The sequence below is a fragment of the Capra hircus genome, chromosome 14 (genome assembly GCF_001704415.2).
Source record: "Capra hircus breed San Clemente chromosome 14, ASM170441v1, whole genome shotgun sequence".
NCBI lineage: Eukaryota > Metazoa > Chordata > Mammalia > Artiodactyla > Bovidae > Capra > Capra hircus.
Genome location: NC_030821.1, coordinates 56,043,068 through 56,066,868, shown reverse-complemented (window position 1 = coordinate 56,066,868; position 23,801 = coordinate 56,043,068). Strand labels below are relative to the sequence as shown.

The 23,801-nt window shown below is 42.6% G+C and overlaps 1 protein-coding gene and 1 non-coding gene across 3 annotated transcripts in view; one reads left to right on the top strand and one right to left on the bottom strand.

Moving 5' to 3' along the window:
* Window positions 1-6,089, bottom strand: part of CA8 (carbonic anhydrase 8) — an 87,267-nt gene extending 81,178 nt beyond the window's left edge. The window contains exons 1-2 of one of the 2 annotated variants that reach the window (XM_013969213.2): window positions 5,685-6,089; window positions 3,992-4,183 (exon numbers count right to left, since the gene is read on the bottom strand). In XM_013969213.2, the coding sequence (XP_013824667.1) occupies window positions 3,992-4,183; window positions 5,685-5,760 (268 nt within the window). In that variant the 5' untranslated portion in view covers window positions 5,761-6,089. Of the gene's footprint in view, window positions 1-3,991; window positions 4,184-5,660 lie in introns of both variants that reach the window. The other variant, XM_005689007.3, reaches the window with a different exon arrangement.
* On the top strand, window positions 12,002-12,073 carry TRNAE-UUC. The gene has a single exon. It is a non-coding gene; the product is annotated as a tRNA-Glu (tRNA).

Sequence of the window (23,801 nt, the reverse complement as noted above, 5' to 3'; positions counted from 1 at the left end):
TTTTGATTTTTTGCCCACAAGGTATGTAGGCTCTCAGCTTCCCAACCAGGGATCGAACCCACAACTCCCTGCGTTGGAAGTGAAGGCTCAACCACTGGACCACCAGGGAAGTCCCCCTCAAAAATTTTTAATTGTGCTTATTCTACAAAAATTTTATTTAAAAAAAAAAAAACAGCATCCAAGGAAACTTCGATGCATTCCTACCAAGCAAAAGAAGGCAAGCAGAAGCCTATAAAATGTACGATTCCAACCACATGACATGAAAAACGCAAAACTATGGAGACAGTATAAGGATCGCCACAGTATTGTGATCACCAAGAGCTCGGGAGAGAGACAGAAGAACAGAAGGAACACAGAGAAATTTTATGGCAGTGAAACCATTCTGTATGATATTACAATAGTGGACACATGTCATTAAACATTTGTTCAAGCTCAAAAACACCAAGAGCAAATCCTAATGTAAACTATGGACTCTGGGTATTGATGAGGTGTCAATGTAGGTTCATTAACTATAATGGATGTACCCTCTGGTTACACACTTTTTCACCTGCGACCAACAACCAGAATACGGACAGCCAGGTGTGAGCCATCACATGGCTTCCCCCAGAGAAATCCATAAACCCACAAAGGCTCCTCCAACAACACAGCCTGCTCCTACATAACCACGTTACTGTGACAGCCACCAGACCTCAATCCCTGCCCACATGCAGAGCCTCTAACTCAACTTTTAGACCCATTACTAAACGTGAACAGAGAGCCAAAGATCACTGGACATTTGAGAAGATCCTCTGGCATAAAAGAGAGAGGCCAAAACAAACAGGACCCCAAAATAAAACAGAAACCCAGGAGATCAGAAAAAAAGAGTCCTGTATTCAAGAAATAAACACTGGTAGTTTTTTTTTTTTAATTTTTAAAATTCATAGAATAAGCACCACGTATTTTAGAAATTAAAAATTTAAGAGCAGATTAGAGATAAATATAAGACAATTAGACAAATACAAGAGAGTAGAAGTTTAATAGGTAAAAGTTGAGGAAACCTAACAAAATAGAAGAAAAAAGACTAAAAAAAAGAGTTACTGGAAAAAGAGGGAAAAAAAAAAAAACCAGAAAACTTCTCAATTAAATAATACAAGAAAGCTCCTGAGAAACAAAAGAAAATTATCTTTTGATTTGGGGGCCCACCAAGCACCCAGCACACAGACACACAAGGTATCTAAATATTTACTCTCATAAGCCCTTCTTCTCAGCAAATTACTAGGAGATGAACTGTGGGAGGGAATAAACCAAAAACTCTCTGAAAGGAGGGAACAGTCTCAAAAGAGGATCAGATCATCCAGCAAACATGGGATTGAACACACAGACAGTCGATGGACTTCCTAGGCCTGAGATCTAGCATACTGCAGGCAATGGCAGTCCCAGTGGGCTGGAGGAGAGAAGGGTGGATGTGAGGGACAGAAGGACTTCAAAGGGCTTGCTGAATGTCCTGGGAGAAGACTTGCCTGCCAGCCATCACAGAGTGTGGAAATGAAACCATGGTGGATACACAAAAAATCAAATAAACAAAAATACACTAATGCCAGGGGTGGGGGCCCCCCACATTATTCAATAAAGGAAACAGAACATAGCCTCCGCTGGAAACAATAGTTGCCCAGTCATAATAATAAAAACACTGAATTTAAATAACAACTATAATTTAAGTATACAGGGACGATGGGGGGCAAAACTTCCCTGTGCTCAGGTGCTCAGTCATGTCCAACTCTTTGTGACCCCATAAGCTATAGCCCACCAGGCTCCTCTGTCCATGGGATTCTCCAGGCAAGAATACTGGAGTGGGTTGCCATTTCCTCCTCCAGGAGATCTTCCCGACCCAAGGATGGAACCTGGTAAATATAGACTGCTCCAGACACAGGTTTCTTTGTTACTTTTTTTTTTTAGTATGGAGAAATACTGAAAAGGGAGAAACAGTGAAGAAATGACTGTAGTGGCAGAAAGGAGACAGGAATCTGACGGAGCAAGGTCTCCAAAGAGGATGGAGGAAGGGGTCAGAGTGTGTGCGCCAAAACAGGCCCAGACAGAAACACAGACAACTCTTCCTCGGTGGTCAGGGGAGGACCGTGTGGGCACAGTCGAAACAATGCTTGATGGGCTCTGTTTGGGGGCGCAGTAGGGGGCCACAGAAAATGGTGAATGCTTGAGAAGGCACCAGAAAAAAATGGCAAACTCAGTGTGATGGAGTAAATTTGATCTTCAAGCAGGAATGAACACAAATTGTCTTAATTGACAGCATTTGGACTTGCTCATTCCTCTGTACTCTTGTGACACTTTCAGAACACCAGGTTGCATTCACACTGACACCACAGGGGACTGTGTTTTCATTAACAGGAATCTTCACGAACCATCTTACCCATCTGTATACAAACCAACATTCAATCACCACGGTCCCCTGATATGAAATGCATGCTAGTTGTATAGATACGTAAATGTTTATTTACAGAAGTGAAATGGTATCTCGACATGAACCAATACAATTTACAGTGTAATACCAACATTACCTTAACATGTTTTTTATGTCAGGACAGTCAGCATTCAATAATTTTACTACGTATTTTAAAATTAATACATGATGTCCCATCATAGATAGCCCTCCCCCCAAAAAAACCTGACTTAAGTTTGTGTTTATATCTGACTCTGTCGCTTTGACTACACCTTAGATTCTATTTTGGGAAATATCCATACCTTGTCTAGACTCAGAGTAGCTGGGAAGACTCTAACTTAAAGCTCAAGAATATTCACAATGAATAAAATATCCATAGTTGGAAATCAACACCTGCCCTGTCTAACATTAAACCGAAAGATTTTATGGCTTGAAATATCAAATTTATCGATTCAGAATTAATTTGAGTACAGTTGATCTCTATTTATTAAATACTCCCGAATATTTCAACACATTCCTAAGTTTACGTTCTTCCCAAGAAGTATAGTTAGTATTCACTATGAAAAGCCAGAAATTAATGCTAATTTTAAAATATTCTGCTCTCCTTTCTCCCTATATTTAAGCAAAAAAGCAATTTCCTTGGTAATTATCCTATAGTTTTTCTAAAAAACATTTCAGATCCATCTCAAATAGGTTCAGAAGGGAGGGGGAGAGTTAAAAAAATAAATAAAAGAGTTTTGTTTGCCATTTAAATCTTTCACTGAGTTTAGAGACTGATTTTGACTGCTATTAATTAAAATTCTTTTTGCCATATTAACTATATTAATATTACTACTAATTATATTATATATAATTATATATTAATATAGTAAATTTAATTTGAAAAGTCTATCTTGGATGCCAAATTATATCAATAAATGCTAATCTTCAGTTTTACAAAGCAGTAAGACGGAATTATAATTATCTAAATGATTTGAGCTAATCAACACGTTGGACAAAATGAAGATTCATATACTTGTGTATGTTGTTGCTCAGTCGCCCAGTCATGTCCAACTCTTTGAGATCCCATGGACTGCAGCACTCCAGGCCTCTCTCTTTCTCACCAGCTCCCAGAGTTTGACCAAGTTCATGTTCATTGCATCGGTGATGCTGTCCAGCTATCTCATCCTCTAACACCCTCTTCTCTTTCTGCCCTCATTCTTTCCCAGCATCAGGGACTTTACCAATGAGTCGTCTGTTCGCATCAGATGACCAAACTACTGGAGCTTCAGCATCATACATTTGTATATACTTCTCTTCAAATTTTACAGAGCTGGAATTTGACCAACTAAGGTTGTTCCAATAACATCATATAACATGGGACAACCAACTGACACCTTCATAATTTCATCCTTTCAAAATGTTTCAGGAAATAATTCCCTCAAAATGCACGTTATGGTATATAAAGGTATCCTGACAACAGAACTAGGTTAGTCCTACCATTAAGGTCATACAAGCTAAATTGGCTTGGCAATGACTTCTAGTTTAATAAGAAGCACACAGAAACATCTAAAATACCTGATTTCGACTTCAGGATAACCTGAATGGTATGCCCGTCATTGGCGACCTCACAGTCCCGGCAGACCACATAATTTGGGGAGAGGCGGATATCCAGCAGTGAGGGGTCATATCGAGCTTCTCTTGAATTCAAGTTAATGGGAGACTGGTACTCCCCATTAGCATCCGGAAACACCAAGCCCCACTCAACACCTACAGACAAAATGAAGCAAACTTAGAATGCATAGAAAAAATAAGTTACAGCAAAATTTAACATGCGAAAACTAGTTTAAACATTTTTTATGATCCTTGCCATTATTAAGAAGGTAATGATGACTGTCTCTTTATAGAAGACATGGTATTAATAAAGTGTGTGCATTTTTGCATTCATAGGTTGAATGATCTAATGTTATCAAATATCACATCCGGAGCCCCAGATTAACAAAATGTTCTGTTTGCCTACATAGAGGTACTAATTTATGGCTCTAGGAAATTCAGGTCATCTTTAAGTGATTAGAAAAAGAAACAATACCACAAAAATTTCCTGTTCATTAGTTCAATTATGTTAAGTACTTGGAAAATTCCTGTAACTTTCAGTGTTCCTAGTGTGAGCCAAAAAACAAAAATCTAATGCTAGTGAGTAAAAATTTCATAAACAGTATTTTGAAGTGTGCATATTCATATATACAGGGATTCCTGGGTGGCTCGGTGGTAAAGAATCTGCCTTCCAAGCAGGAGACATGCTAACCCTAGGTTCTGTCCCTAGGTTGGGAAGATCCCCTGGAGAAGGAAATGGAAACCCACTCTTGTATTCTTGCCTGGGAGATCTCATGGACAGAGAAGCCTGGCAGGCTATGGTCCATAAAGCTGCAGAGTCAGACAGGACTTAGCAACCAAGCACACACACACATACTCCTATATACACATACCTATATATTATGCATATATAGATAATACTCTTTCCATGTTTGCATAATGCAAGTTATAAACTCTACATTTGTTGCAGATATGTAGTCAACATCAGTACCAGTTGTTAGCTCCATTAGGAGTTATCCTACATCTTCAGGGATACATTTAGTAAACTAAACTTTTTATACAAGGTCAATCCCCATCTTTCCAGGCCCATTGATTCAGCTCAAAAACTTAGGACTTGTTCAGAAAAAGTAGAACGGTGTCAGCATCCTTCTAGAAAACTCAGTAGCTCAAATAGATACTTTCTCCCCGCAGGCAAGCAAGAAACAGTTTCACCGACGCGGTAAGAGACAAGAATCTGGAAAAGAGTGAATATATGCGTTTGTATAACTGGATGACTTTGCTGTACACCTGAAACTAACACAACGCTGTAAACCAAAGAATGTTTTTTTCAAAGAAAGAAAATAAGAGTTTCAGTAACGCTGCATTCTCCAGCGTTAAGGCTGCTCTTCTCGCTACTAGCCAGACGGAACTGTCACCAACGCAGCCTTCGGGCTCGCCCACCGGACGGGGACAGATGCCAAACGCTGCCCGGCACCAAGATCGGGCTCCCAGAGAAGCACGCGGGTGATGGGCATGCCTGCTCTGCCCGGAGCACCTGCTGCCCCTAAACGGGCCGGGGACCCACGTGGCAAAGAGGGGCGGCGGAGGCGCGGGGAGCGCGCCAGAGCAGCGGGACCCACCCCGCGAGCCAGCCTCCGGACGCGCGGCGGGTTACCTTCCTCGTAGCCCCACTCCACACCTTCCTCCTCTTCCTCCTCATCCTCCTCCTTCTCCGGGAAGGCCACGGAATCTTCGATGAAGCTCAGGTCAGCCATGGGGAGGCCGTGGATCCCCTTGGCGCTCTCGCCGGCGGTGCCTGCGCGCCCCTGCCGGGCGAGCGCTCAGGGCGCGAGTCGGCTGTAAGCGGGGAAGTGTGAGCGCGCGTTCCAGGGGGAGCACTCCCGTAAGTGTGAGCGCGCGTGTGTGAGAGGGTGATGAGTGTGAGCGGGGATGAGTGTGAGTGCGTGCGGTGAAGGGCAACGTGGATGCGAGCACGCGCGCGTGCCAGGCGGGAGTCTTTCGGGCGGCGGGCCGGGAACTCGCAGCCTGATTCCAGCAGGAGCGAAAGAGGAGCGGCGGCTCAAGGAGCGCGAGCAGGCAGGTTATAAACCCGACCGGGGCGGGGCTGGCACGGGAGGGACCGCCCCTGCGCTCGGGCCGGGCCTGCGGTGGACCGCAGGGAAAGGCCAGGGCTCCGGCTGAAGCCGTGGAAACGGCGGACCCCGCCCCACCCCCAACGACACACACACCGGAGCCGCCCAACACACACACAGCCCGCTCCCGCGCCTTCCTTCTAGAACCCCGGGGTCTACCCTGAGCAGCCAGTGCGCAGACCCTTGGCCAGGGCTCCTTACCCTTATGTATTGTCATCTGATTCCAGGAAATACCACAAAGAACGAAGAGGGTCGGGAGAAGAGAGATGAATTACCCCGGTGACAGAGGGCTTGAAAACCCCTTACCAAAACCAAAAAACTTTCCCGCTCCGAATCTTTATCATTGAATATTCACTTTTTAATTTAATTCATCCTTAGAGACCAGTGGAAACTAGTACGGAAAATTTTTCCAGGAAGCCTCTGGTTCCTACAAACATTTAAGGGAAAAAAATTGTTTTAATCTAGAGAAGTATTTTAGGGAAATTTTTCCATTTAAAAAAGGCATAAGGAGTGAAAGGCAATAAAAGAAGGCTGTTTAGTTTTATTTCAAGCCTGGGTTGCTGCTTCGGACGCAGCTGGCTGTGTACACAGCGCCCAATCGCCCGGGGAAATAGTGTAAATAATGAAACGCACACATTACATAACAAACAGGAACTTTCCTGCTCCAAAAAGTCATCTCCTGAATATGCTTCTCAATCCAGAGTGAATGACTTCAGCCTCCTGTTCCAGTCAATAACCTAGGGCAGGTTAACCTCGCATTTTTGGGACTGTGTGCCTGATACAACCCACTCCAGTATTCTTGCCTGGGAAATCCCACGGACAGAAGAGCCTAGCGGGCTACAGTCCATAAGGTCACAAAGACTGGGACACGACTGAGCATGCACGGGGACGACGAGGGTGGGGGGTAGGGGGGCAGGACAGAGGGGAATGGAGGATAGATACAGCCTTTAAAAATAATGAGCACTGTCCCAAATATTAACCACTTTCTACTTAAGTTCTTCTAAAAAGAACATTTTATTTCTTTCTGTTTTTGTTTTTTTATCTCAGTTATATTTATTTATTTATTTTACTTTACAATATTGTATTGGTTTTGCCATACACTGACATGAATCTGCCATGGGTGTACATGTGTTCCCCATCCTGAACCCCCCTCCCACCTCCCTCCCCATCCCATCCCTCTGGGTCATCCCAGTACACCAGCCCCAAGCACCCTGTATCATGCATCAAACCTGGACTGGCGATTCGTTTCACATGTGATAATTTACGTGTGTCAATGCCATTCTCCCATATCATCCTGCCCTCTCCCTCTCCCACAGAGTCCAAAAGACGTCTATACATCGATGTCTCTTTTGCTGTCTTGCATACAGGGTTATCATTACCATCTTTCTAAATTCCATATATATGCGTTAGTATACTGTATTTGTGTTTTTCTTTCTGGCTTACTTCACTCTGTATAATAGGGTCCGATTTCATCCACCTCATTAAAACTGATTCAAATATATTCTTTTTAATGGCTGAGTAATACTCCATTGTGTATATGTACCACAGCTTTCTTGTCCATTCATCTGCTGATGGACATCTAGGTTGTTTCCATGTCCTGGCTATTGTAAACAGTGTTGCGATGAACACTGGGATACACGTGTCTCTTTCAATTCTGGTTTCCTCGGTGTGTATGCCCAGCAGTGGGATTGCTAGGTCATATGGCAGTTCTATTTCCAGTTTTTTAAGGAATCTCCACACTGTTCTCCATAGTGGCTGAACTATTTGCATTCCCACCAACAGTTTAAGAGGGTTCCCTTTTCTCTACACCCTCTCCAGCATTTATTGCTTGTAGACTTTTGGATAGCAGCCATTCTGACTGGCGTGAAATTGTACCTCATTGTGGTTTTGATTTGCATTTCTCTGATAATGAGTTTCACAGTCTTGAACATTTCAATCAAGTTTCTTTTTAGAAGTAGGTTCATAGGTTCATCAAATGCTGCAACTCACAGAACCCAGGAGGATCTTGATAATAAGATTGCTTAGAGACCTTGAGCTCATCAACAATGTCCATTTCCCTCTGCCCCCAAAATTGCATGGATGCTAGGTGGCAGCCGTTGGGTGACCACCAATTTCATTTAAAGGAGCATGTGAGTTATAGAAATGTTTGCCAAACCAGAAGACAGCAAAATCTCCTGGAAAAGCTCGGTTTTCCGTGAGTAAAAGGTATGCCATATGTCATATGCCATATCTCCCCACAGATAGGCTGAAAGATTGAATAGTTAATACTGGATTTTGCTTCTCATAAACAAATTCGCATATAGCCCACAATGTATCACCATTTATAAATCTAGTTAACTACTAGACAAATGTATATTTACCCATATTTGTTCTCTGTGAATTTTTCAACTTCATGTGTATAATGTAACTGCTCTCTGCCAGCCTAGGGTACCCTGCCCAACAACATATGAACCATTCCACTGTGTCTCCACATATTCAATTAACAGCCTTAATTGCTTTGAGACTGTGTGCTTCAGATTTCTGCTAATTAATAGCACCTTAAGACCTTCTCTTCTCAGATCCCCATACTGTATTATCACTAAAGATGGAATTTCTATTTCTAGTTATTATAAGGTATCTGTCACCATGAAAACCTAAACACATAGATCAAAGATATAGGCCAATTCTTTGATTTACAAAATAGAACAAGCACACCTAAATCTAATATCAGAAAGTCTAAAAATATTCATGCTCTATATTATGAACATAAGTACTCTACAGAGCCCTCTGTATAATTTTAATGCATTTCAGCCTAATATCATATTTAAGTCCTTAAATTAACTGTATATTGCTCTCTTCCAGTGTTTGCATAACTGAGATCAAACCACATCCTAAAACAATGTATTGAAACTAAGACCTATGTAACTAATTACTATTTTATACTAAGAAAAGAAAAATAGAAACACCTGAAAGGAACAAAATAATCTAGATGGCGCAAGAACAAAGGGATACTGGTATTGTTTCACAGAACTTCACACTTACACAACCCTCTGCTCCCAGTCTTTTCTCCCCCTTTGCCTATCTTACCAAGGCTTTCTTGTACTGGTGAGTTTGAGCCCTATAATTGTCATTAACAATCATTACCTTCTTCTTTTATGCACGTATGCTCTGGAAACACCTCAAGAATGGAGCTAGCATTTGCCTGTCAAGAGGCTTCGAACCAGATCCTCAATTTCTGAACTTCAACAACCATGAATTGTGTTCCTTTGTGTGTACTTCTCTGTACTAGGCACTATGGGAGACACTAAGATGTATAATATCCTGTTTCTGCCCTCAAGGAATTCACAGTTGTCCTGGGGGTGAGGAGGTAGAAGTAAATAATTAACTATAATAAAGGCAATATGTTAAATAGAGACACAAGTACCATCACATCTAAGGAAGATGCAGTTCATACACAAAGGAGCGATCAAGGGAAGTTTCTGGGAAAAGACAACATCGGAGGTAAAGCAAAAAGGCTGAGTGGAGCTTTTGGTGGCCACTGAGGGACAGAAGCATTGCCAGTGCAACTGGTGATGCTGATCACGGGCTTGTTTCAGATCCATTTTCTCCTCTAACTGCCTTGTGTGACCTGCCAAAACCCATCCATGATCCTCAAAACAGGTGGGCTTCAGTGGGCTTGTGTCTGAAGTAAGACACTTCTCTGGTTGTTTTCTTTGCCAGTCTGATTTTTGGTTTGTAGGTAAAGACGTCAAAATTTTCCTCACTATATACACTTTTGATTTCTGAAGTTTTTAAGCTTTGTTTTTTAGGCAAGTTCTGATTCTTTTTTTGGGGGTGGGGGTGGGGGGGGACGTCGGTTTTCATTGCAGCGCTTGGGCTTTCTCTAGCTGCCGAGCACAGGCTCTAGAGCATGTGGCCTCAGTAGCTGGGCTGAGCAGGCTTAGTTGCCCTGAAGATTGTGGGATCTTAGTTCCCCAACCGTGGAGAGAACCCAAGTTCCCTGCATTGGGAGACAGATTCTTAACCACTGGACCACCAGGGAAATCCTTGATTTTTTCATATTTCTTTCTTCAGCAGATTACTCATATTTTTCCCGCTTCAAGTCACACTTGTCAATCTAATTTGTATGACATGTTCTTGGTCTCTTGTCTTAAGAACCATCAGCTTTTAATCTTAGGGTTCTGTGTAGCTGTGGTAAATTGTGTAAATTATATTCCTGTCATTTTCTGGCCCCTTCTGCGAGATTGTACCTCATTGCTTTGACCAATTAAATATGAGTGACATGCACATACCACTTCCCAATAGTAGCTTCAGGAGTTATTGTGTGGGTCCACCACCATGTTTGTCTCTCTGCCCCAAAATGACCCAGTCCAAGAAAAGCACTGCTCCTTCAGTCAGTCTGGATCCTGGAATGAAAAACATAGAGGTCAGAATCACAGCCATTCTGAAGTCAGCATGTAATGTCAATGAGAAATAAACCACTGAGATGGTGGGACTGTTACAGCAGCATAACCTAGCAAAGCTGACTGTTACAGTAGTCATTCAGGTAAGTACAAGGATAATCTTCATTGGCTCAAATGCTTTTTTACATCTGTCTCTCTTTTCTTTTTTTCATAGTAAAAGTACCTCTCTGACTTGTAAGGAAACCAAACAGCCTTAAACAATGCCCTTATCTCTTCCTTGCAAACTTTTTAGCAGCCCTGGCTCTACCTGGGATCCTCACAACTTCACCACACCATGAGAAAGTCCTTAGATATTGAAACCTTCCCATCTCTTACAGTAAATATGGGCCATTGCCCCCCTCACTTCTCTGAGATCACACCAATTACACCTGGGACTCAAAGCTTCCTCCAACACCAAAATGACAGGGGCCGAAGTGGGGACGTCTGAGATCATTATATTGATGGCTCCATATCTCTCTTTATAGCAGGTAAAATTTTCTGCAGAGTAGTCTGCCAAATGATAGCCCCTACCGTGTTGTGTTGTGTTGTGTGCGTGCTCTGTTGTGTCTGAGTGATCCCAGGCACTGTAGACTCCTAAGCTCCTCTGTCCATGGGATTTTCCAGGCAAGAGTACTGGAGCAGGTCGCCATTTCCTTCTCCAGGGCGTCTTCCTGACACAGGAACCAAACCCGTGTCTCTTGGGGCTCCTGCATTGGCAGGCAGGTTCTTTACCACTGTTCCACCTGATATCCCCTACTCAAGTGGTTAAAGTGTGTCCATAACAACCCTGTGTATATCTCTAGTCCTGAAATGAAGATCATGTTTGAAATTAATATTGTATAACTGCCCCAATAGACAAATGGCAAGAGGTTCGTCTCATTTCTCTCTGTATCCCCTCATGGTAGGACTCAGAAATGAGCCTCCATGCTCCCTCTGATTAACCTTTATCAATATGTTAGTGCAATAAAAGTTATGCTTGCTACAGTGGAAGCTTTCAGGGTGCAGTGGAGCCACAAGAAGGGAGTGACCAAGTTTACTTGGTGGCAGGTGTGTCAATAGGGGCTTCATAAAGGAAATGACATGCGAGCTGGGTTTTAGAAGATAAATAAGTGTTCTTTTACCCACAGAAGGGAGGAGGAAGCCAGGCAAGAAGGGCATTCCAGTGCAAAGGAAAAACAAACAGCAAAAACTCGAATATAGCAGCCAGCCTGGGCTTACTTTTCAATCAGGTTTATTTTCTTTTTCTGAGGTGTTAATAGAAGGTTTTCTGTGCTGTCAGTGAAAAGGTAAAATGATACCTTTAATGGTATGTCTCTGTTTTAGTGACTTTTTAAAAAAGAGTCTCAAAGTAGTCTCATGACATGAAATAAAATACAAAATAGATGATAGGTGGGTACACACTGTTGGCAGAACAATAATACTAAGCATGTATTGAGGGGAATTCCCTGGTGGTTCAGTGGTTAGGACACAGCACTTTCACTGCTGGGACACAGGTTCAATCCCTGACTGGGGAACTAAGATCCTGCAAGCCACAAGGCACAGCCAAAATTATATAAATAAAATTAAACATAAATAGAATAAAATAAAAATGTATTGAGCCCTCTTGACATGAAGGGATGAAGCAGCGGCTAGGTTAGAGTGGCCTGCTGGCCACACTCATACTTCCGTTCCCTCAACAACAAGGACACCTCCCTCTGCCTTACAACATGCTGTTGGCAGTAGGAGATGCAGCTATGCTTGTCATGTAAAATGACAGGGCAACTCACAGAGAATATGTGAGCACTGCAATCATCTCCAGCAGTGGCTGCTGTCATTCCTGTCCTGAGGCACATGAGGGCCGACTCCTGTTACCCTTCCCCCAACTCAAGGCTGGCTGTGTGACTTGCTTTGTCCAGGAGACTGTGGGGGCATGACCCTGGGCAAGTTTAGGACTTAGCCTCTGAGAGGACTGGCCAATTCCAATTTTGCTCTTAGGAACCAGTCATCATGGAAGAAACACTACCATCTTGAGCCAGCTTTGCTGTGAGGAAGCCCAAGCTAGCCACGTGGCAACACCGAGGCACAGGTGAGCAGGACCTTCCAGCCCCTAGCAGCCCCAGCCAAGTACAGCCAGGTGAGTGGCCCCAGCTGACAATATGTGGAGCAGAAAAAGTGCCCGTCTGAGTCCTGCTGGAATTCCTAACCCACAGAGTTGTGAGAAATCATAAATCATTGTTTAAAGCCACTAAGCTTCAGGGTGGTTTATTATGCAGCATAAAGAACTGAAACAGCAGTAACGGTGTACCGGACACTATGCCAAGCATTTCTCATAGATTGTTTCCTTTAATTCTCATAAGAGTTTCAATAATATCATCCCACATTCAGATGAGAAAAGAAAGGCTCAGATGGTCTGCGGTCACAGACAGAGGAGGTGGGTGACCTAAGGTCTGTCTCTCTCTAGAACCTATGCTCAGAACAGCCAAACTGCCTGCCTGCAGAGCTGGTGAACCCAGCCCCCATGCTCTGTCTCCACAACCAGGAGAGCATGGGTTGTAGAACAGTCAGAAGCCAGACAACTTAAATTCACGTGCCAGCTCTATTGCATCCTGTCTCTGGGCAAACTGCAGGATCCTCTTTCATGCGCTGATGATTTGCTAATCGTATGTTATGTATGGAGCTTCCCCGGTGGCTCAGTTGGTAAAGAGTCTACCTGCAATGTGGGAGACCGGGTTCAATCCCCTAGAGAAGGAAATGGCGACCCACTGCAGTACTCTTGCCTGGAGAATTCCATGGACAGAGGAACCTGATGGGCTACAGACGATGGGTTCACAAAGAGCTGGACATGACGGAGTAACTAAGGCTTATTATGTGCGTGTAATGTGATTTCTATCATTAATTCATAGTAATACAACAAAAGGTGTTTTTTAGTAGATGAAGAAACTGAAACTCAGAAAATTAAGTGCTAGACCAGTCTTGGCAGCCAGAGTCAAGAGTATCAAAAATAGAAGGTTCAAGCAAGCTAAGGAAGGAAGTTTGGGAAAAGAGCCGTGCAAAACTAAAACATTTTTTAGTTAATAGGCTTTATTTTCTGAGCAGTTTTTGTTCCAAAACAATTAAGCAGAAAGTACAGACAGTTGCCACCTACCCCCTCATGTCAGCCTGGTTTCCCCTATTATTAGCATCTTGTATTCGTTGGTACATTGGTTTCAATTGATGAGCCAATAATAACATACGTTATTATTAACTAAAGTCCATAGCTTACATTAGGATTCGCTCTATGTGTTGTGCATTCTGTATATAACTTTAAGACTCTGATTAGGTGTAAGTTATTCTGCGACCATGCATGAGTCCATCTCTGTTGCTCTTCTGACCTCTCCCCTCTCCCCTGTCTGTTCTTGTATTTGTCTTAGCCTCTGCCCCAACCTCAGGCTTGCCCTGCTGACTGGTTTGATTTCTTCTGATGGACTTCAGGGTCGTCTGTCATTAGCTGGTGATTTGCTAATCACCTTTTACGTATTATATGTGTAATGTGATTTGCTCATTAATTCATAATGATATGACAAAAGGTATTTTTTATTGATGAGGAAACTGAAACTCAGAGAATTAAGTGCTTTGCCCTGTTCACACAGCTAACAAGTGCAGGAGTTAACCAAGTATAACCAGCTCTATAGCCAAGACTTATTCCATACCCATTTCCTACCTGTTACCTTAGAGTCAGTTTTTAGCCACTGTTTTACCAAAATCCCATTCAGAATGTCATTAGTTATTCATCCATTTATATTTGCAACCGTCTCTCAATGGGATATAAATTAAGTACTTCCTTAGTTGATCTAACAGGAGCTTCCCGAGTGGCAAGTGGTAAAGAATCTACCTGCTAAAGCAGGAGAATCACAAAACTCAGGTTTGATCCCTGGGTTGGGAAGATCCCCTGGAGTAGGAAATGGCAACCCGCTCCAGTATTTTTGCCTGGGAAATCCCATGGACAGAGGAGCCTGGCAGGCTACAGTCCACAGGGTTGCAAAGAGTTGGACGCGACTGAGCACGCACGTGCACACACTCTAGAAAACTCTGATGGAGACACGTATCTTATTAAATAGATCATTATCCTGAGCAGAATGGATCAGTGGGACATTGGAAGGTGGGACAGTATAATGACTGTGTTGTGTAACAAGCTTTGATCTTGATCAAGTCATTTAAGCTCTCTTTGCCTCAGTTTCCTCATCAATAAAATGAAGACAATAATAGTACCGAACCAAAGCGGGTGTGGAGAGGATCACCTAAGTTTAAATAGGTAACGGACTTAAACTAAAACAGTCAGTCCTCCTGTTAATAGGATGCCTGCTGTGAAAATGCAGATTTGTTCCGATGGAATTGATATATTAGGGAACAATTTGAGCATGCCAAGACTTCCCTGTTTGATCAGGCCACTTTCTTTTCTGTGAGAAACAGGAGACAGAAGCGGAAAAAAACTGCACCCAGTTGACCTGAGTCTTGTAGGGAGCATATACGCTCACACTCAGACATCAGCCAGCTACATCGGACCTGACAGCTCTCCGTCAGACTTAAGGTGACCTTCTTTTCACCCCTTCGAAGTAAGTCATATGCTGCAAACACTTCCACAAGAAAAGCATCAGGTCTTTTCCAAGTTAAAATGTCACACTTATTTTTAGCGTTTATGCATTTCTTAACCTTAAACAAGTGTTAAAAATCTCCTTCCATTTTATTCAGTTCCTTTGGTGTTTTTCAGTATGTCCCTGATGAAGGGTTTGAATATTGTACCCCAACTCCATGTTCCCCAGAAGTCTTGTGACTATTTTTGCCGATTTTGCAGAGCACAATGTTTTTTAGGAACACATGTATCACATTATATAGCAAAACAGACTGTATCTGCCACTGATAAGCACTCAAATAGTGTAATTATTATGGTTGTAATGATAAGAAACTGACATTTGGTGTACATTACCTGGCTATTTTTGTACATCATGTTATCTTTTGAGTTGATTATTGCCATGATTAGTTTGATTATTGTCCATCTTTCTCTTGTTATTATTGTTGTACTTATATTCAGGAATGTCTCTATGATTTACATATTTGTGAGACTGCCCAACATTCTAAATATTATCTGTTTATTTTTTCATTGGAAAATAATTGCTTTGTAATGTTGTGTAGTATAGTTTCTATCATACAATGTAAATCAGCTGTATGTATTCATATATCCCTCCCTCCTGAACTTCCTTTCCATTCCCCTCCTATCCCCCTGCTCTAGGTCATCACAGAGCACCGAGTTGAGCCCTCTGTGCTGTACAACAACTTCCCACTAGCTATCTATTTTACACAGGTAGTGTTATATATAGGGTTTCCCTTGTGGCTCAGCTGGTAAGGAATCCACCAGCAATGCGGGAGACCTGGTTTGATCCCTGGGTGGGGAAGACCCCCTGGAGAAGGAAAAGGTTACCCGCTCCAGTATTCTTGCCTGGAGAATCCCATGGACTCTATAGTTCATGGGGTTGTGTTATATCTCTGTGTTATGTATATTGGTGCTTCGCTGGTGGCTCAGGGGTAAAGAACCCACCTGACAACGCAGAAGGTATGAGTTTGATCTGGTCCAGGAGGATCACCTGGAGAAGTAAATGGCAACCCAGTCGAGTATTCATGCCTGAAAAAACACCATGGAGCCTGGTGGGCTACGATCGATGGCATCGCAAAAAGTTGGACACAATAGAGCAACTGAATAACAGAAACAACAGCAAAGTTTATACATGTCAATGCTACTCTCCTTCTCCCCCCACCACTGTGCCCACACGTCCGTTCTCTATGTCTGTGTTTCTATTTCTGCCCTGCAAATAGGCTCATTAGTTCCATTTTTCTAGACTCTACGTATATTCATTGATATGTATTTGTTTTTCTCTTTCTGACTCACTTTGCTCTGTATGACAGACTATAGGCTCATCCACTACAAAGGACTCAATTTCATTCATTTTTATAGCTAACTATTACTTAAATGAATGCAATCAATGTTAATCCTATAAGCAGACATGGGAAAACCACACTTCACACGAAAGCAGGGCAGGAAATAGGCAGTGTGGACAAGTATGAGTCAAATACTGTTGAACTTACTTACTCATGTAATCCTCATGACAACTCTGTGATGTCATTACCACTATTTGACAGGTAAGGAAACTGAGGCTCAGAGAGTTTATATAACTTCTCCCAAAATAGCAGAAACAATAATTGTGAAATTAGGATACACGCACAGTCTGCTAGCTTCAGAGATTGTATAGCTCCCATTATGCCCATAAGAGAAGGTTGTGAGTCAAGAAACAGGTTCGACAACCAGTAAATACCTACTGACTGATCACTGAGGCGGAGAAGGCAATGGCACCCTACTCCAGTACTCTTGCCTGAAAAGTCCCATGGATGGAGGAGCCTGGTGGGCTGTAGTCCATGGGGTCGCGAAGAGTCAGACACGACTGAGCGACTTCCCTTTCACTTTTCACTTTCATGCATTGGAGAAGGAAATGGCAACCCACTCCAGTGTTCTTGCCTTGAGAATCCCAGGGACGGGGGAGCCTGGTCGGCTGCCATCTATGGGGTCGCAAAGAGTCAGACACAACTGAAGCAACTTAGCAGCAGCAGCAACAGACCACTGAGGAGCTAAAGTCTGTCTTTCAGAAAGTCATTTGACATTCAAAATGTATTAGATTCCTACCAATATACACCATATATAGTGTCAAGATGTTAGCTAATTAGACCTCACTGTTTCTCACGCTGACTACTGCAGTTGCCTATTAACTGTCCACTCTTCCCCACTCTATCCCCCACCACCACTCTAAAGTCTATTGGGTTGGCCAAAAAGTCCATTCAGGTTTTTCCATAAAAGAGTACAGAACAAACAGAATGAACTTTTCAGCCAACCCCGTATCTTGACTGTTCTATGCTCTCAAAACTCCCATGTGTGCACTCCACACAGACTCTATCTCGGCTAGGTTGAATCAGCGTTGCTCTTCTGTAACTCCTCCAACTGTCCATATTTTTCACGCTGCCTGTGGTGTTTCCCCCTCCAAATGGAGAACCTGTCTGGCTCATCTTCCTGTTCCCCCTCCTCAGCATCTACAGAACTCTGCTCAAATTAGTTCTTGCTGGTGGTTAAGACTCTGTGCTTCCAGTGTAGGGAAAGCAGGTTCAATCCTTGGTCAAGGAAGAAAGATCCCACATGCCCATGCCGTGTCACATGGCCAAAAAATGGACAAAACAAATTCTTTCTCTCTAGGAAGCCTTCCCCTACCTCCCACAGTTTTCCAAAGAAGGTGCTATTCTTGAAGCATTTGTACCAGCATCATTGCTTCCATGTCTTTCTCCAGCACTTGAGTATAAGCTCCCAAAAGACAATGTCTACATTGTATTCATCTTGGAATCTCCCAGACTTAGTAAGAGTCAGGTACTCAAACTAAATGCTTGTTAACTGACTCACATGACCAGATTTTCGTCATTTTAAAAATAAACCAGAACAAATGTTTTGGAAAGTCCATAATTTGACTCTAAAATGAAAATTCTGGCTCTGCTAAGAATGGTTCGGAACCCTTCCAAGCAAACATAACTGAATTGTATTGTTTCATGTATTACAGACTTTGAAGGTCAAAGTCCTATTCTTACATGGAGTCTCTGAGCCACAGTACAATTCAATCAGTTCTTTTTTATAGAACACTTCATAAAATTTTATTACATTTTGAAAGTCTTTACATTTTTATCTTTTAAAACCACTGAAGTTTTGCCCTCCTTGGGAATTGCCCCAGCTTGGATAAGCTTTTCTCTGCAACAGAAGCCTGATAGGAACCTGCTGTTCCAACCAGGGAGCACATCCAAGCCCATTTATGTTTTGAGTTGATAGAAACCTTGTGCATTTGTGATGACTAAGAGAAAATGACCCTGCTGCCTGTCAGAACTTAGGAAGGAGAAGAAACTATTTGTTTCTTCATAAGGGTCTGTGTTTCTTTGTATCTTCTAAGAAGAAACTTTGGTCTTCTTGGCTACCAAGACTACCCAGACCTGTCTCCTTTTCCAAAAGACTGAAATGCAGCTCCCCTTTCCCTTTTCTCCCTTTTCATAACTGCTTTGATATCAACTGATGATTTTTGAGGGGCAAACCAAAAAACTTGTGCAAGAAATACAGGTTTTGATAGCATAAGTTGAAAGAGGATATGGGTGGATAAAGTCATTGGATAAACATCAGTGGGCAAAACCCTTACTGAGGTTCCCAAGGAGAAATCTAGATAATTTCCAGTTGGAAAATGATTTAGTGTCAGTACATGAGATGCAGTTTGTTATTTGCCAATATCTGGAATAATAAAATTAAGAAAGCTCCTCTTAGAGATTAAAAGATTTTTAGGAAACATTAAAAGGCCTATTTTACAGTTAATAAGTTTTGAAAAATTATGATATAATTTTTAAAATCTGTAGCTTCAAGAAAGATTTAGATACATTCAGGGGTTCAACAGCCAATGGATATGTTGCCAAAAAAACACAAAAATTAGGGCTGTTTATGCTTCCACGGCCTCACACGTTGGAAAGTTGTGTCCCATCACTGAATGCCCTTTATAAGAATATAACAATATAAAAGTGCACTTTTGACTTAGTCCTATGTTAATGTTTACTTAGTCTCATTGAAATCTGTAACCGGCTGTTGAAAGTCAAATGCAAATAAAACACTAGGTGCTGAAGAACGAGATAATGATATAACAGAGGAAACTTCAACAGATTTTGAGACAGGCAGAACCCTTTGGAGTCCCACCCTGAAAGTCTTAATTTCACTGAACAAAGAGTCAGACCAAACTTAACAACTAAACAACAACAACGAGGCTAAAGCTTGAGAATGTAAATCTCAATGACTCCAAAATATTATTTTAAGTGAATTTTAATTAATGAGTTAAATAAAATCAAATATTTGACACACACTCGTTTTACTTTCGTGGTTTTACTGTTCTGAAGATTATGCTGTAACACTCCTGAAATGGGACTCTTAGCACACAGGAAGACACGCTGGATGCTGTCTAAGCACCATGGCCTCCTCTGCTTGCCTGGTCACTCCATCTCTCCTAACTCCAGGACGTTCTAGTGACCCCATTAGTACTGCTGAATGAAAGCACTTCATTCTTTTCTTCACAGACGATACTCTAGCTGAGTTTCCACTACCCAGTACCTTTAATTTTATAGCTCAAATGCTAGATTCTTTTTTTTTACATCTATGCCCTTCAATTTTAATGTTGAGAATTTGAGTACATTATTCCAGCCTGAAGAAACGACTGTCATATCATTTATGTCTTTATCAAAGTGTAACTACGTGCTCAGTCACTTCAGTTCTGTCCAACTCCTTGCGACCTTATGGACCATAGCCCACCAGGCTCCTCTGTCCACGGGGTTCCCCAGGCAAGAATACTGGCCTCCTCCAGTGGATCTTCCTGACCCAGGGATCGAACTCACACCTCTTATGTCTCCTGCATTGGCAGGCAGGTTATTTACCACTAGAGCTACCTGGGAAGCCTATCAAGGTGTAAACAGGATATTAGAAGTCACTCATAACTCAATCAGAACTCAGGGAGGCATTTGTTGAGCAAAGTCTGCTTCCACGGGTTGGATGAGAGGCAGGAGGAGGGAAAGGATTCCTCGCTATAAATGAGGTCAAGCAGAGACTGCTGCGGTGAGGTAGGGCTGAAACTTACAGTCTGCTCTTTAGGAAGGACAATGCAGAACTGTCTGCTATTAATGCCCTTATGTAATATTATACTTCAATAAAATGACCCTCCTCAAAAGTATATAAAATTAAGACTATAAAATTACTAGAGCCCCTTCAAGGGCCTTGCCAGGGACCCATGAAATGAGGGGCACTGAGCCGAGCTTCTTTGGCTTGCCCGTGAATCTGCTCCACATTTGCCAACTGGCTGGCACAGAGCAGGTCCTCAGTACCTGGTGGGGCTGATTTATATACAGTCACAGTTTTTATGTCATTTGTTTCTGTGACTCCCAACCTCTTAAGAAAGGTATGTATAAGACTCTGTGCATCTGGTTTTTAGGTTTATTTCAAAGTTATCCTGAGCTTATTCTGTTTTCTCTTTTAGATATCTCATCCACAGCTATTTTCAAGTGCCTGAAGTTGTTATTGTTCAGTTGCTAAGTCTTGTCCGACTCTCTGCGACCCATGGTAGCTCACCAGGCTCCTTTGTCCATGCGATTTTGCAGGCAAGAACACTGGAGTGGATTGCCATACCCTCCTCCAGGGAATCTTTCTGACCCAGAATCAAATCTGAGTCTCTTGAGTCTCCTGCATTGCAGACAGATTCTTTACAACTAGTACCACCTGGGAAGCCCTACATAGCTTTAGAACAATATACTTAAACAATATTTATATGGCACTGAATCGCTATATGCCATTCTAAGCATTCTGCAATTGTTAATTCAATTAACAATCCAATTGGGTAGTGCTGTTATTCCCATTTTCCAGATGAGAAAACTGAGTCTCTGAGAAGTTAAAAAATCTGTGTGATTCAGACTGTAAGTGATGGAGACAGGATTTGGACTGTCTCGCTTCAGTTTCCACACTTTTACTGCTGTGCCAGGCCACCATAAGAACCTGAGTTTAACCTGATATGTTTGTCAGGAAATGCTTCTAAAACTTTAATGGGCATACACACCTCTGAGGATCTTGTTGAAAAGCAGATTCAGGTTAAGTTGGTCTGGTTTGAAGTCTGATATTCTACATTTCTGACAAGCTCCCAGGTAATGCCAATGTCGATGGTCCAAAGACCACACTTTGAGTTCAAGGGTCTAGAATCTGCTGTAGTTTTTTTTTTTATATACACATTCATAGATCTTTTTTTCCATGTCTCCTCCTGTGCTTGTGAGGAAATTCTCTACAGACTTTATGTGCGGCAAGTCCCTTACATACAAATGAGTTCTGTTCCAAGCTTGTTCGTAAGTCCAGTTTGTTCATTAAGTTGAACAAAGTTAGCCTAGGTACTCAACTAACAGTCGGCTGTATAGTCCTGTACTGTAATAGGTTTATAATACTTTTCACACAAATAATCCACAAAAAAACAAACAGAAAATAAAGAAACCATTTTTAATCTTACAGTACAGTGTACAGTACAGTCGTGCGGCACAGCAGCTGGCACACAGGGGCTGGCATCAAGTGAGCAGACAAGGAGAGTTACTGACGGGAGGCGGGAGAGGAGGTGGGAGATGGCAGAGCTGAAGGATCGTCAGCAACAGGAGACAGCGGGCGAGCTGAGCTTGACTCACGCCTGATGTTGATGGCACAGGTGCAGCCCCCTTGCTGGAGCTAAAGGCGTGTTAGCATCTTTGAAAGTTCACAACTTGAAGGTCTGTATGTAGAAGAATTATTGTATCATCACCACCTTGAATACTCGTGGCTCCAGTCAAAACCATCCAGCACTGGCATATCCCAAGTGGAGCGAAGAGGTGGTCAGAAGTCAGGAGAGAAGCAGAACCAGGGAAGCAGGAAGAAAGAAAGTCCGGGTGCAGCTACACCCAAGCCTCTTGTGGAAGTTATGATGCGTGCGTGTGTGTTGTGTGTATGTGTATAAACCCCCTCTGGATTTTAATTTCAAAGCAGATAATGCATTTCCAGGCCTTATAAATCATGCATTCTATACATATATGTCCTTGGTCCACTGGAGAGATGAGGTTATTGCAAATATCTGCATCATCACTGGGTCCAGATTCATCCCCTCAATCAAAAATAATGAAACTTAAATCACCTTCTCCTTTGACTGACTTTTCCAGACTGCCTAGTTTATTTTACAAACTATACAGTTCCTCAAAGGTTCAATGAACTCTGTAGTGTCGTCTTTTCACCCATTAAATAGGCAATTTCCTTTTTCTTAAAGGAATTCAGGACTTGCCCCCCAACTCTTTTGAATGCAGATGACTTCCAAAGGCTTTGCAGTTTTGCTTTGTTTTTTTATTAAGAGTGTGTTCAGTCCTGTCAGACTCCTTGCGACCCCATGGACTGTAGCCCGCCAGGTTCCTCTGTCCATGGGATTTCCCAGGCAAGAACACTGGAGTGGGTTGCCATTTCCTCCTCCAGGGGATCTCCCAGACACAGAGGGAGGACTTATTTCTTTTGAGGCCCCTGAGTCATGACCCGCTCTCTAAAAATCCAGCCTATGTCAGCAGGTTATTTCACAATTCATGTCAAATTCCAAAAATTTAGATGGGAAATTGGAGGCAGTAGTCCAAGCTCCAGAAAGTGTTTTGATTTAAACACGATCGCTTTATATTCGTGCCAAATGATACTGTGACAATAGTGACTGAGGTACGCAGAGTGTTCTCTGGAAGCCAGGTGCTCCTGTAAGCACAAGCTAACATCATTATGCCTGAGCACCCTGCAGGACGGTGCTCTTGTAGTTCCGATGGCTCTGCATTCTAAAATAGCTAGCCATTTCTAGTTCTTATACACAAGAGGAACATGGTCATCTGTGCCCAGTATTACTATCATCCAGTGGATTTTGGTTGTTTTTTTCCTGTTAGATTGTGTGTGTGTGTGTGGACCATTTTTTAAGTCTTTATTGAATTTGTTACAATACTGCTTCTGCTTTACGTTTTGGTTTATTGGCCAAGAGGCATGTGGCATCTTAGTTCCCTGATTAGGGATCGAACCTGCACCCCCTGCATTGGAAGGCAAAGCTTTAACCACTGGACCACCAGAGAAGCCCCTACCCAATGTTCGTTTGAGTTCACAGGTGCGCAGAGAGGTGAAGCAGATTGCCCAGGGTCACACAGCTCCATGTGCTGGGCCTTGGCCTCCACCCCAGATGAAAGGGACGAGAAGGGTCAGGGTCTTGGGTGGAAAGCCTGGCTTCAGGTCCCATAGCTGAAGGGCAGCTCCTAAGATGGAGAAGGTGGCTTGATGTGAGGGGTTGAAAAGGAGTCCTCACATAAACAAGATAAATGGTAAGAGGCATTGGACATGGGCACGGTGACAGTGGGCACATTCATCAGAATGACGTCTCCCCTGCATACATACCCCTCTCACTGTGGCCATTTCCCTCAGAAACTCTTGACTCCCTGACGTTCTACTAAGCAGCGGACACTTGATTAATATTGTTCAGTGACAGAGATTTCCCTGGTGGTCCGGTGGTTAAGACTTTGCCTTCCAATACAGGGGGTGTGGGTTCAATCTCTGATCAGGGAGTAAGATCCCACGTGCCTTGGGGCCAAAGAAACACCAAAACATAAAAAGTAGCAATA